Below are 13,626 nucleotides of genomic sequence, written 5' to 3' on the forward strand. Positions count from 1 at the left end.
GTATTAGTTGCTTCCTCTGCAAATCTGAACTCAAGAAAGAAGAAGATAAAGAAATTTCCCTAATTGCAAAATGTCTCCTAAATTGAAAAAATTAACGTTAATTAGCCACCTGTACAGTACACGTAACACACCCTAATACAAACCGTGCCACCTGTACAATGTTTCGTTAATGATTTAAACGACGTTACAGAAAAGGACCAAATAAAACACAAATTCCGAAAATGAGGACCATTCTAAACATTCGGTACAAATGATGACCATTTTAAACATTTTGTGAAAATGAGGATCATCCGCAACAAACATTACGAAAATGAGAACCAAAAAAGTATTTAAGCCTAAAATAATAAATGATACTATTCCGATAATCTCACGTTCCTTAAAAATTAAGGCTTAAAATGATTTAAATAATTATTTCTTTTACACAGATAAAACTAAGTAACAACCTTTAAAAATCATCAAAAGTCATTTGACTTAATTATTTACATTAACCTCTAATTTAAAAGTAACATATTGTGTGTAGCTTAAAAGTTAAAATCTAAAATGATTTAAATACTCATTCATTTAATACAATTCAAACTAATAAAATGTAACTACACACAAATTACATTATCCTCTAAATTAAAAAATAAGAGTGTGTGTGATATGGATTTTGATTTTGATATGTTTATTGTTCTCATTGTTGTTGGTTGAGTTGGGCAGAGATGAAGAAGATTATAAATCTTGAAAGAATGGTGTGGTGAAGTGGTTGTGTATTATGTATTGTGTGATTGATAATGGGGTTAAAAGAATCAATCATAAAATGATGGAGAAAAATAATATATATTTTTAATTTAATTAAAAAGATAATTAATAAGTGGTTGACACGTGTAAGTAGATGTGAAGCTAATTTGGTATATGGATGAATAAAATCAATATTTTTAAAAGTAGAGAGATCAAACAACTCTAAAAGTTTAAACAAATAATTATTTTCAGATTTTTCAATATTTTAAGAACCAAAATTTATTTATGTAATTGTATAGTGCTTTAAAGATAGACAATTAATATAATAAAATTTCTTAATTATAAATAAGGTTTTAGATTATGAGAAACACGTTTCAGAAATAAATTTAACAAATTTTGATTAAAATAATTCATTCAAATTTTAATAATCGTTAAGATTAAAAACATATTTAATTTTATTATACTTAAATAACTTTAGTACAAGCACAAGTTTAATTTTTATTTTAGATGTGATGTCTATATTAATAGAACGTTTGAACGATAAAATATAAAATAATATCTCAAATTTGTTTTCTTTTTTATGTAAAATGACTTATTTAATGAAAAAATAAAAAACAAAAACAAAACTTAAAAAATTAACACAATAAAATTTATTCATTAAAAACACTAGAAAATTGAAATTTCACTGATAATTTTTTTACACATTATACCAAATGTATTTAAAATTATTTAAATATTTAAATTTGGAAAATAAAAAATTTTAATGATTCTATCTAAATAAAATATTTTAAAAAAATTACATATAAGTAATTTAAATGTTATGTATTTTAACTTTTTAGAATTTTTGATATTTTTCACCTCAAAGGAAAGATGTTTCATTTTTTTACTAGGTGGATGGCTCAAAATCTACTTACAGAAAATAATTTAATTCCAAGATAAGTTGAATGAACCACACTCAAAGTTATTTAAAATTAATAAAGAAAAAATTACAAAATTAGTTATTATTTGTCAAAATATAAAAAAGTGCTTCAAAAAATGTTATTTAAAAAGAGAATTATAGTAATACATACATTTGATGAGGTATTCTTCCTGTTTTTTGTTTTCGTTACCTGATAATTAATATAAGAGAAACAAATAATTTTTCAAAAAGTAAAACAAGCACGTTGTCTTCTCCCCCAAGTTTTAAGTTACTGGGAATCGGCACGAGGAGCCGTTGATCTTAGGGAGCACGGTGATGGACGGTGATGTTGAATCGGAGCGTCGAAGCTTGTGGAGCCCACAGCGTCTCCTTATTCCTTCGTGTGGACCTTTTCATTTTTGATTTTGATTTTGATCTTTCTCTCTAACGTCACCAACCTTCATTTCCTATTTATTTATTTTCTAATATATATATATATATATATATATATATATATATATAAAATATATAACGTGTAATAATAAGTTAATTAACAATTAATTATATAATCATATTTACATATATTCTCTTCGATTGATTCGATCCTCTTAATCTATCTCCGCCTGCTTCATCTTCAATTCCTCTCTCTTTCACCGTTTTCTTCTCCTTCTTCTTCTGCTTCTTCTACTCTCGCGTTCGCATGGAGAACGACACCGCCGCCGCCGCCGCCGCCGCTAACAATAACACCGCCACCGCGAAAGTAGGTTCAGGAGGAGTGAAATCGAACAATCATAACCTAGAGGAGGAGCATTCCAATTTGAATGGCGAGGAGCACATGGCAGAGCAAGTGGAGGCGGAAGAGGAAGAAGATCGAGAAGCCGATGTAGGTGAAGGAGAACCAACTGGATCTGCGCTCAACCCTCGCCAACCTACGCGAACCCCTTTCACTAATCTCAGCCAGGTCGATGCTGACCTTGCTCTCGCTCGAACCCTCCAGGAGCAGGTTTCGCTCTTATTCGTCGTCTTCTTCTTCTTCTCATTCTATTATATTCCTTCTTTAGTTCTGTACCTGCGGTTAGAAACCAAAATCAAGTGAACTATAAGCTTAGTAATCCAATTTTGACAGTGATTTACGAGTACTGAGTAATCAAAATGATTTTCTGTATCAGGATGCTTGAAGCTACTTAAACCCTATAGTATTACTGAAATTTTGTTTTACTTAAATTGTATTTAGGTTAATGTTTCGTTTTATTTAGTAGCGCTTGCTTGTCCCTGCTGTACTCTTTCACCCGTCTTTCACAAACAGCTATGTTTTCATGTCGTGAATCGGTGTCTGATTTGATCAGCTTTGCTGTTGAAGTATAACAGTTATGATTCTCCCCCGAGCTGTTTCCTCTCTAATGATAGATAATCAAAACCGAACTTCACATCAGAAGTTTTCGGGCTAACACTCACGAAACCAACTAATTTTAATGTTGATCAAACTGTCCTGTTCCATGTAGAGATATGGAATGAGTGTTGTTGTATGACGAATGTGATTTAGTAAGTTGTTTTAATTGGGCTCCCCGCCTCCGTATGTGTATAATATACTTATACGTCAATAAACTACTAACTACAGGGTTGGATTTTTGTTTTTTATTTTCACATTCTTCTTATTGATATTGTGTTTTTAATTACTAAATAGGAAAGGGCATACATGATGCTGAGAATGAATAATGAAGGAAGTGATTATGGTAGTTGGGAAGGTGAAAGCTATTTGCATGATGATGGAGATGATTTTGATGATCTACATGATGGTACTGATGTGGATGTGGATGTGGATGTGGATGAGGATGATGAGGATGATGATGATGATGATGACGATGATGAAGATGATGATAATGAGGAGTATGAAGATGAAGATGCATTTGATGTCCATGCTAGTGCTGGAGAACATGATAATCCCAGCATTGAATTTGACCCAGATGTTTTTTCAAGCGATGAAGCTTATGCTAGAGCATTACAGGAAGCTGAAGAGAGGGAGATGGCAGCTAGATTGTTGGCTCTTGCTGGGATAAATGATCGTAAGTTTTCTTGGCTGACTGTAATTAATAGGTTTTTATTTTATTCTTTTTGAAATAACCACTAATTTCTTTTTCAAATACAGGGGAGGCAGAGGACGTAGAGGAACATGGTGCTAATTCTCAGGTAAATGTCTCTGTACATGTACTCTCACACAGACCCATAGACACAATACCAAACATTTAAAAGGTGTGAAACCTCTGTACTGTATAATTTGGGGTGTATTTTATGGTTCCTTGGAATATAATACCTGTGGGTGGAAATTTGCTTTAGTTATGGACATATTTTGATCCTTTTTGGAAATTATCGTAACCCAGGGGAGACATTTTCTTTTTGAGGATACTTTGGAGGTTTTTTTTTGGTCTTTCCACTATTGCATCACTTTTTAGGGTAGACAACCAGCTATTCCCTTCAACTGTTTGTGCATTCAGTATAATAAGTATAGGATTACGAGATTTTACTTAAACAGCCCAGGCTTCTTCAATTTCAAATCTTTAATTTATTTTGTTAACAAAAATGAGCAAGCCTTATCCAACTCAATAGAATTGGCCACATATATAATGATGCCATTTGGCTTTATCAATTCCAAGTTTTCAATAAATCCATTTACGGCATGGTTCTTTCCTCTACTTTCTACCACTACACTCTAGAGAGCTTACTAAATTAAGAGTGTATGATTTGTTGTCATGTGTGTTTGGACACTCAATAAAGCATTGTCTCTGTATGTGTTTTTTTTGTGTGGGGTCATAATTTCCCCCCTGGGTAATTTTTTTTTAATTATTTCACACTTTTAGAATGGGGCTTTTTTTGTGTGGATATTTTGGAGATTTTATCATTTCAGGGACATTTTCCCCTTATTTTTCAGTTAGATATCCACTTCGATACTTTAGGAAGTGTTTTAAAGCAGTTTTTTTCATTTTTAGAGGTTGGCGATTATTAGAACAGTCAACCTCCTTTCATGCTGTCTTATGGTTAGCAATTCATCTATACCCATAGTTATATGATTACCGGATATCAGTGTGGAGGGAATGTTTGCCCCCAAAAAGATGTTGGAGCGGTATTGCATATAGCTGAATGGCTGCTATTCTGACTATTATATTACATTTATACTAACACCCATATATTGAAAAGTAAAAGTTATCCAAAATTAATCATATTCATTATTACAAAAAGGAATAGTGGTGAGGGATTGAGTAGCAGAGCAGGTGTATAAAAGGAATGAGGCTTGCAACCTGCGTCTTGGGGTATGAACAGAGAATGAGCATTGGAATGGGTAGAGTGTGCAGTTGAGTAGTGAGGGTGTTGGAAAATGAAGGAGGGCAAAAATGCTCCATGAAATGAGGTTTGTGGTGGCCTCAGGCTGTAACATGCTGTGATGGAATTAGTGCTGCATTCTATTGATAACTATGCCTTCCTACACCTTAACTTCATTTTCCAAAAAAGGATGATTGAGAAGTTACCGGTGCTTGTAGTCAATGAACTGTTGGCATTGCCAGAGTTCCTCTACTTTTACTTGGCTTGAGGAGAATCTCCTAATAGCTCATCAAACATATGTTGATTTGATTTGGCTAAATTCTTTCAAAGACAAGCTTGACCTGTAATTTATTTTGGAATAAATTTAGTAACTTCAATTGTTCTCATCTATTTATCATTTATAGTGTATATTATTTTACTTGCACCGAGGGAAAGCCTTGGCACCATGGTAAGTTTGTTGCCTTTGGGGGTGGGGTCAGGCTCTGAATATAAATACCCTTCCCAGACCTGTTCAGGAACCTCCTTCCTATCTATAGGGAAGGATAAAAAGAATAAAGCACCTCTCACCTTGATTGGGTTCTTTGGATCGTTTATTTGAATACTTTATTACATATGTAATTTATTTTTTCAGATGTTTATGGGTAATGTTTTTTGAAATTGGAGGTTTGCTCACTAAAACAAATATTTTTTGCACTGGAAACTAATTGGGATGCGACCAAAGCTATTCGATGATAGGCTTATATTGGGGACCATTTATTTATTTTATGGCTTATCTGTGACAGCAGATTGGTTAGCAATCTGTAAAGGACAAAGTTGATAATTCTAAGAGATTCAAGTCTTTGTACTTCAAAAAGTATGGTAACTACTAATTACTACGGATTCTTGTCATGTCAAGTTCAATCCACATCATATAGAAGTTAATACAGGTAGCTTTTGTGTGTTGGACATGATTTTGCAGGATGACGTGACGTGAGTATAAAATGCATTTCCAAACATGTGAGTTAAGTCCCCAAATTCCAATTAGTAAACTAAAATGAACTAAAAGTCAGGTCAAGAAGTCTTAAGAAGTTGCAGAAAAGAACTGAGAAATACCTAATGAACCTAAACAATTTGATCACTGAAATTGAAGACCAGATCAAGGTCGGAACTGTCTGAGAATGAGCAAGTCCCAAAGTAATTTGAACAATGGTAGAAGTGTGAAATCCCAGCTGTGTGTGGGTGGACATAAAACGGCAAGATTTGTGATTTTGATTATTTCCTAAATATTGCGTGTGTATGGAGCTAGAAGTAGTTGCAGACATTCAATGATGGTGAGTTTTAGTGATTTTAAAACGGAAAGGTCTCCCTTTAGATTACAATTCAGTGTTGCTGTGATGGCCAAGACTATGTCTAAATTGCTCCGTTATTTTTAGATAGTGCCTGTTATATTGACAACCTGCTAAAGCTCTGTCAGTAGCTTTAGCCTGTTTTAATAGTAAATTGGTGATAACTTTGTTAACAAAAAATCATATGTATTTATGGGGGTCAAAGTCTTTGAGATAAAAGGTTAATCTTATTTCATTTACTTGCATGTCTGAGAAAAAGGAGAAATTATTAGAAAATAAATAAATACAAAAACTAAAATAAAGTTTAGGGGCGTATTAGTACTGTCAGAATATCTTGTTCTGATTTGGCTTTTTCGTCTTGTTTATTATCACATGTTATTGTAATCACAGAATCAGTTAGGCTGGATTGATTTGTTACTATTTTTGGAATGTAATATTAATCACACAACTCATGTATTTTTGTTAATTCTGTAAGTGCTTCCTGTTAATCATTTGTTTTTGTAGGATGCTTGGGAGGACGTTGATCCAGATGAACTTTCATACGAGGTAACTTTCATCTACATACCAAAGTTTGTGTGATGCTGTCCACCCTCTTGGTCTCCTGGTGTCTCATGGTTGATAGTAAATTTCAATTATTTCAGGAATTACTGGCATTGGGTGAAGTAGTTGGAACCGAGAGCAGAGGACTTTCAACTGATACTATTGCCGGTTTGCCTTCACTCAACTACAAGGTTGGGAGTGATCAGCATGGAAGCAATGATTCGTATGTGCAAATTCTGTTACTTGTAAACTTAACTTTGTTAATGATATCAGGGTGCCTAATTGTTGTGACCCTGTTTCAGGTGCGTCATTTGCCGGGTGGACTTTGAGGATGGTGATTCTTTAACACATCTTTCCTGCAAACATCTGTACCATCCTGAGTGTATCAACAATTGGTTGAAAATAAACAAGGTATGCTTTTGCCTTATCGTTTTCATATATTTACATACATGAGGTCAACGTGCATATTTTCATGTAGCTATTAGTTTCCAATTTCAACAAGCAAGTTCTAATTTATGGTTCCATTAGGTTTTTTGCGCACACCTTTTTGCCTCTGGTTGGATAATCCTTTTGTGCCCTAATCCTAAGAGAATTATAGGGTGCATATATACTCTTATGTGGGTTTTGGTCTTTTTCTGCTTTAAATACCTGGAATTGAGCATGAATTGCACAGTATATCTGTTTTTGTCTTCATTTTTTACCAATCCATTACAACCTAGATTCTCCTTATTACACATACATCCACATGTTTTAATAACTTTCACAGACCAGACCCAATTTTACATCTGACTATTTTTATAGTCTTGATTTTTCTATTCGCTATTTCTAGCTGTAAACTAACAGTCTTCTATGATTTTATTCCCATGTTTCACAGCTCTATATCTTCTTAAGTTTTATAGCTTGTATTAGACATTTCCTTGAGTTTTTTAAGAAAGTGTGGAGTTTTAAATATTTCACTGGCATTAGCAGACATTGATATATATATCCCTTCTAAGGTTTTATGCACTCATCGATTAAACATTTTGTCACTATCCGAATTTGAAGGAAGCTTTTAGAAAGAAAATAACTGGCCACAAGCTAAACTAAACTTCGAAGAAATTAGCTAAGACCATTTAAGCTGGTGTGGAGTTGATGCTTGAATAATGATTGTTCTACCTCATTGTTCAGGACATATATATTATTACTTATTTCACGATAACTGTTTTAATTCTCTAGTAGTTTAAGTTTCATTTGCAAAACCTAATTGTAATGTATCAACAATTCATAAATTCTTCCATAGTTTTTATCAAATTCCTTGGCTCTTTGTCGGCAGGTTTGCCCAGTCTGTAGTACCGAGGTATCTGCTTCTGGGAGCAACTTGTAGGAGGGATTTAATAGATGTTCTCCACATAAAATCGAAGAAAAGTTGTGCAAGATGGGGCCTAATATTCCCTTATTTTTAATAGCATTGCCATGTTGGGGGAGATAGTCTTATTTCCAGCTCCTTCGTTTTAAATGTAACATGTAACTTTTGGAACCAGCTCTCTAGAGTCTAGATTGTCTTTTTTTAATGGAATGAATGGCGTTAAATTGGCCAGTTCTTTTATAGGATAACTCTGATGATTATTGTCGATGTTTTTCTCTACTATCATCTCAATTTCGGAGAATGCAAATATGTGACGGGATTCCGAACACCGGAATTATACACTACACAAAGCAATAAATTCGTTTTATGGAAAAGCTAGATAGGAAATGAGATCAAATCTAAAATTAGTATATGAAGGGAGGAAAAATTACACTACGTTGTGATGATGGAAGATTAAAGTGTTTTGTTTAGATCAGTTCAGGAAATCAATCAAATTCTAAGAATATTTGTTTAAAATGTTATAAATTAATCCAACAAATGAATCAAATTTTAAAACAACATAGTTAGAATACTTCACTGGATTAATTTAGAATATGCACAAAGGTATATCCTTTTAGTAAGATATATCAGCTATCTTCAGACATGTAATGGTTCCTCAAATTTTCAAAATCTCCCTTTTTAATCTCACCATCAGTTGAATATCCATGGTCAAAGATGTGACTAATCGATTGGTGCTTACTTGACTAATGATAAAAAAAAAAATTACTCGTAGTCTATTATATAACGACTTTACAGGTTCCGTCATATATAGGAATGTCAACAGGGCGGGTAGGGTACAGGTAGTAGTTCTCTCATACTCTATCCGTTGGATAAATATCTCTTCCGTACCCGTATTCATATTCGTCGGATACCCACATATTTTTTTCATATCCACGGGTATCCGCGGGTATTTACAAAATTATTTAAAAAATAAACATTTAATCATAAATTCAAAGAGAAGAATGTCAAGGGAATAAGTTTAGCGGGTACGGGTATCCACGAGTACGGATACTATGATACTCGTACCCACTCCGTTAACATGCGAATATCAAAAATACCCGTACCCGCAGGTAGTGGGTATCCATTTTCTATCCGTTACGAATTTTATCTGTAGATACTCGCGAATACGGATTTTTTTGACATCCATAGTTATATCATACCTAAGATATAATATGTACCATTTATTAAGTCTTATTTTAATCTTAAATATTTATAAACTTTTAAACAAATTTTCGTATGACTAGAATAAAAAATAATTTATATGTTGAATACATTTGTATAACTAAAATAAAAATATTACTGTATAAAAAAAACATAGTAATATGAAAATATGAAGTGGAGAAGAGGGATGTTTTTATTTTATTAAAGAGAAGAGGGAAGTTTTGAGTGAAAATAAAAAGTAAAAGTTAAATAAATTAAACTAACATACTATATTGCTAGATAAAGGAAAAGACATTTTTTTTTACTTTCAAATTAAAAAAATAATAAATGTCAACTAGAGGAAGAAATGAAAGGAGGAAAATCACATTTACATGAAGTATTATAAAAAAATATAACAAAAAATTCGCCACTTTGTGCATCTTAAAAAAATTTTGAGCTCTGGTTGTGTTTGTCACAACAGAAAAACGAAATATCAACACATTGTCCACGGTTTGGCATGACTACGGAAAGAACAGAAACATAGCGCTCCTTTGATCAGCTGTTATGTCTCTTTTTCTCTTGAATTACTTAGGATCCAAATCAAGTAACGCGTATCTTTGAAAATTCTGGAGCTCAAGTTCTTTTTGTAGGCAAATTATCTGCAGCGTCACATGTTTTTGTGTACATTTGTTTCTTTTCAAATGCTTCAATTTTTACTTGTCCGATGTAACATCTACTTCCTTTGACAGTGGCATACCAATTTGATCAACCTTTCTACTCCGACGGTTTACAAGCAATGCGTAGGAAGTTTCCCAATGCATAGGAAGTTTCCCCTCTTCACTTAAATCTTTCATACCAGAAGATGTTCTGTGATCCTTGGAAAATTTGTCCATTGCATCCATCACAACGGGGTAACTTTTATCATGGGATTCTGGGAAAAATCCTGAATAAACCATCTCCTTAAAAATCTCAAATGCAGAGGCCAAGTCCATATCAGACAGAAAAGCACTGAGCAATGCAATATAAATGAACGAGTCGGGCTTCATTTCTTTCTGTTCCATCTCACGTAAATATTGTAGTGCAGCAGATGGCCTATTGCACATGCAAAGACCATAAATAAGTGCCATAAAAGCAACTCGATTAGGAGAACAACCTTTTTTTTCCATCTCATTCCAAACCAAGAGTGCATCATCAGGCCTTCGTTCTCTGCAAAATCCATCCACCAAAGTTGAGTAAGTGACGACATTGGGCTCCCTGTCTTCTTCAGACATTCTCGACAGAAGAGACATCGCCCTATCAACAGAACCACTTTTGCACCAACTATCTATAAGCAGATTGTAACTCAGAACTGAGGGACAGAGACCCTTCACTACAATCTCATCCAACAATTTTTCAGCTTCTGCAGCTCTGTTGACCTTGCAGAGCCCTCTGATAATTATGTTAAAAGCAACCACATCAGGACAATGGCCACGAGAGCACAAATCCCTGAGCAAGTTCAATGCTCGGTCCACTTCTTGAATCTTGATCAAACCCCCCATTGCTGCAGAATAGGAAACTATATCAGGAAGGAAACCTAGCTGGACCATGCTGTCGAGAAAATCGCATGCTTCTACAGCCCTGCCATGATCACACAGTTCTTTCACAAGAAGTGTGGAATTTTTTATCCACGGTTCATGCCCACAAGCACGCATCACTTTCAACATATCGATCGCTCCTAAGACATCCTTTCTTTTACACAGGCATCCATAAATTGAGTTGTGAGTGAAATGAGTTGGTTCAATTTCTGATTCCTTCATCTCTCTCAACAGCTCACGGCTCTCCTCCAATCTATTAGAATCGCAGAGACCATTGATCAGATTGTTGTAAATCAAAACGCTTGGCCTACCAACAAATTGTTTAAGGTCATTGAAAAGACTTAGAGCGAGGTCCAACTGACCATTTGTGAGTAAGCCATCAATGACGATGCTAAAGGAAGCAGCATTTGGGAAAACCAATCTCTTGTCCTTGAAGAAATCATCCATCTGGACATCACTGGATTTGCTCTGAATCATCATCTGAAGAAGGCGGCAGGCTTCATCCATCATTCCATCGTTAACATAACAAGTCAAAACAGCATTGTAAATCAAAACGAGAGTTTTCTCCTCTTTATCTTCCGGAACCTCTTCCAGCAACTTGGCAATCACACTTCTGTCTGGAAAAGCCGATATCAATTTCGTAAAGATTCCAACATCTGGGGCAACCCCAAACTGCTTCAACTCCGAAAGCAAGCTCAGAGCTCTCTGAGCATCATTACTCTTACACAGTCCTCCAATGAGAACATCAAACAACGAAACAGGAGGAGTGAAGCCAACCCGACACATTTTCTCAAACAACTGAAGGGCCCTATCAACCCGATCCTCCTTGACAAACCCATGAATCAAAACACAGAAAGTCTTCTCATTTAGCCTCACCCCCTCTCCCTCCATCCTCTCCACCAACTCAAACGCTTTATCCACATCCCCCACTTGGAAAACGACAATGCCAGCATAGAGCAAACACGCGCATCAACCCAACCCTTTTCCTTCATCCCATCATAAACCCTCAGAGCCTGATCAAACCTGCGAGCTTTGCAATAAGCTTGCACGACAGGCGTCAGCGTGAACTTATCAAACTCCCACCCAAACCCCTTCATCTCCTCCAACCTGGCCTCCACCAAATCAACCTCCCCGGACTTGGACAGAGCCTCCAACAGACAGTTGTAGCAGTAATCATTCGGAACGCAAAGACCCTTCACCCGCATTTCATCGAACAGGTGGTGGGCCTCCTGCGCGAGGCCCACTTCGCCCAAACAGCGAATGAGAAAGCCCAACGCGCCGGGTGTGAAGGAACAAGGAGCGGACTCAACGAGGTCTTTAACGATTGTTTTGAGATGGGTGGTTTGGCGGGAGCGGGAGAAGATAGATGCGATGGTATTGTAGGTGTAACAACTATGGCGGTAGCCATGCTGGTGCTGATCGGAGGCCCATTGGAAGAAGGAGAAGGCGAGTTTCCAAGTGGGGAGGCGCGTGAGGACGGACTCGACAAGGGGAGGCGTGAGGATGGGAGCGAAGCGGTTGAGTTCCGGCGCGGCGGCGTTGGGCTGTTGGGTGAAGACGGCGACGAGGTTGTCGACCACAGAAGAATCATAATGAAGATTGTTATGGGGTGATGTGGAATATGAGAATTTGGCGATTACAGAGAAAATTGAAGAGAGTTTGAGTTTCTGGGTGGTGGCGAGAGCCATTAACACACTTTCGCACGAACTACTCTTCAGGTTTTCAACATTTATAAGCTTTTATCACTGATGTAAACATTTTAGCTATCATTTTCATTATTGTCGTTATAGTTTGGGGTAATGCAACTTTACACTAACTTTATCATGAAATGAAATTTTGAAATTGAAAAATTAAACCAAATAGTAATTTTTGAAACCAAAATTGACTCTCGATTATAAATAAGAAAAACTTAACTAAATTTGGGAATAATGAGTTTTAACTAGTGTTTGGATTTTTAAATTCATTTAATTAGGCTCACTTTTAAATCCGGTTCAATTTGACATTTACATTACATTCCACTTAAATACGAGGGATTTCATTTTCAATTTAGATATTTTAAAATAAAAATCCTAAACTCTAAACCCTAAAATTTTATTTTTATCTTCACCTTTATATGTAATTATATAATTACTTCTAATTTTACAAACATTAGTAAAATAAAGTTAACAAGTTAAAAGTATTTTTTTTTAATTATAAAATATAAATTAGTATTTATGTTTAAAAAATATTTGAAATGTTTCTTAATTTTTATTTTTGAATTTTAATAAAATAATTTTAGACACTAATAAATATTATAATACACCATTTGAATTTGAATTTAAATATAAGTATTTCATCTCTTAAATTTAAATGTAGGTTAAATAATGATAAACAAGATTTATCACAATAAAATTAAATTAGTGTATCTTAATATAATGATAAATTTCACTCGTGATACCCTAAACTCATTTATATTTTTATTCATGTCTTGTTGTGCTTCTTTTTCGTTTTGATATCCTTTAATGAGCTATGTGCATATGATTGATTAATGGAAAAATACTACTTTTATTGTTATTTTTATTAATTTTCTTTTTCAATTTGTTCATTTAAATATTTTTTATAAAATAAATCAACTCACCTGAATATTATTTTAAATTATTTTCAATAAATGACAATTTAATAATCTTGTTTTCCTTTCGATTAGACTTAATTTTTAATTTCATATAAATAAAAATTTTTACAAATTTTTAC

General features: G+C 34.4%; 2 protein-coding genes across 2 annotated transcripts; one reads left to right on the plus strand and one right to left on the minus strand.

The window, feature by feature from the left end:
• Positions 1–2,220: 2,220 nt before the first annotated feature.
• Positions 2,221–8,422, plus strand: LOC114190955 (E3 ubiquitin ligase BIG BROTHER-related-like). The gene is made up of 7 exons (XM_028080051.1): positions 2,221–2,621; positions 3,303–3,681; positions 3,765–3,805; positions 6,763–6,804; positions 6,900–7,021; positions 7,101–7,209; positions 8,111–8,422. The coding sequence occupies exons 1-7, from the start codon at positions 2,319–2,321 to the stop codon at positions 8,159–8,161; spliced, it is 1,047 nt and encodes a 348-aa protein (XP_027935852.1). The 5' UTR covers positions 2,221–2,318; the 3' UTR covers positions 8,162–8,422.
• Positions 8,423–9,667: 1,245 nt separating this feature from the next.
• LOC114189754 (putative pentatricopeptide repeat-containing protein At5g08310, mitochondrial) lies at positions 9,668–12,675 on the minus strand. The gene is given in 2 exon segments (XM_028078425.1): positions 9,668–11,825; positions 11,828–12,675. Coding segments are annotated over 2 exon segments (2,547 nt in total). The 5' UTR covers positions 12,585–12,675; the 3' UTR covers positions 9,668–10,035.
• Positions 12,676–13,626: the final 951 nt, after the last annotated feature.

The sequence above is a fragment of the Vigna unguiculata genome, chromosome 7, assembly GCF_004118075.2.
Source record: "Vigna unguiculata cultivar IT97K-499-35 chromosome 7, ASM411807v1, whole genome shotgun sequence".
NCBI lineage: Eukaryota > Viridiplantae > Streptophyta > Magnoliopsida > Fabales > Fabaceae > Vigna > Vigna unguiculata.

Coding starts and splice junctions, on each gene's coding strand:
- LOC114190955 (XM_028080051.1), top strand. CDS start 2,319: ATGGAGAACGACACCGCCGCCGCCGCCGCCGCCGCTAACAATAACACC. Junction 3,806..6,762: donor AACATGGTGCTAATTCTCAG/GTAAATGTCTCT, acceptor TTGTTTTTGTAG/GATGCTTGGGAGGACGTTGA. Junction 6,805..6,899: donor CAGATGAACTTTCATACGAG/GTAACTTTCATC, acceptor CAATTATTTCAG/GAATTACTGGCATTGGGTGA.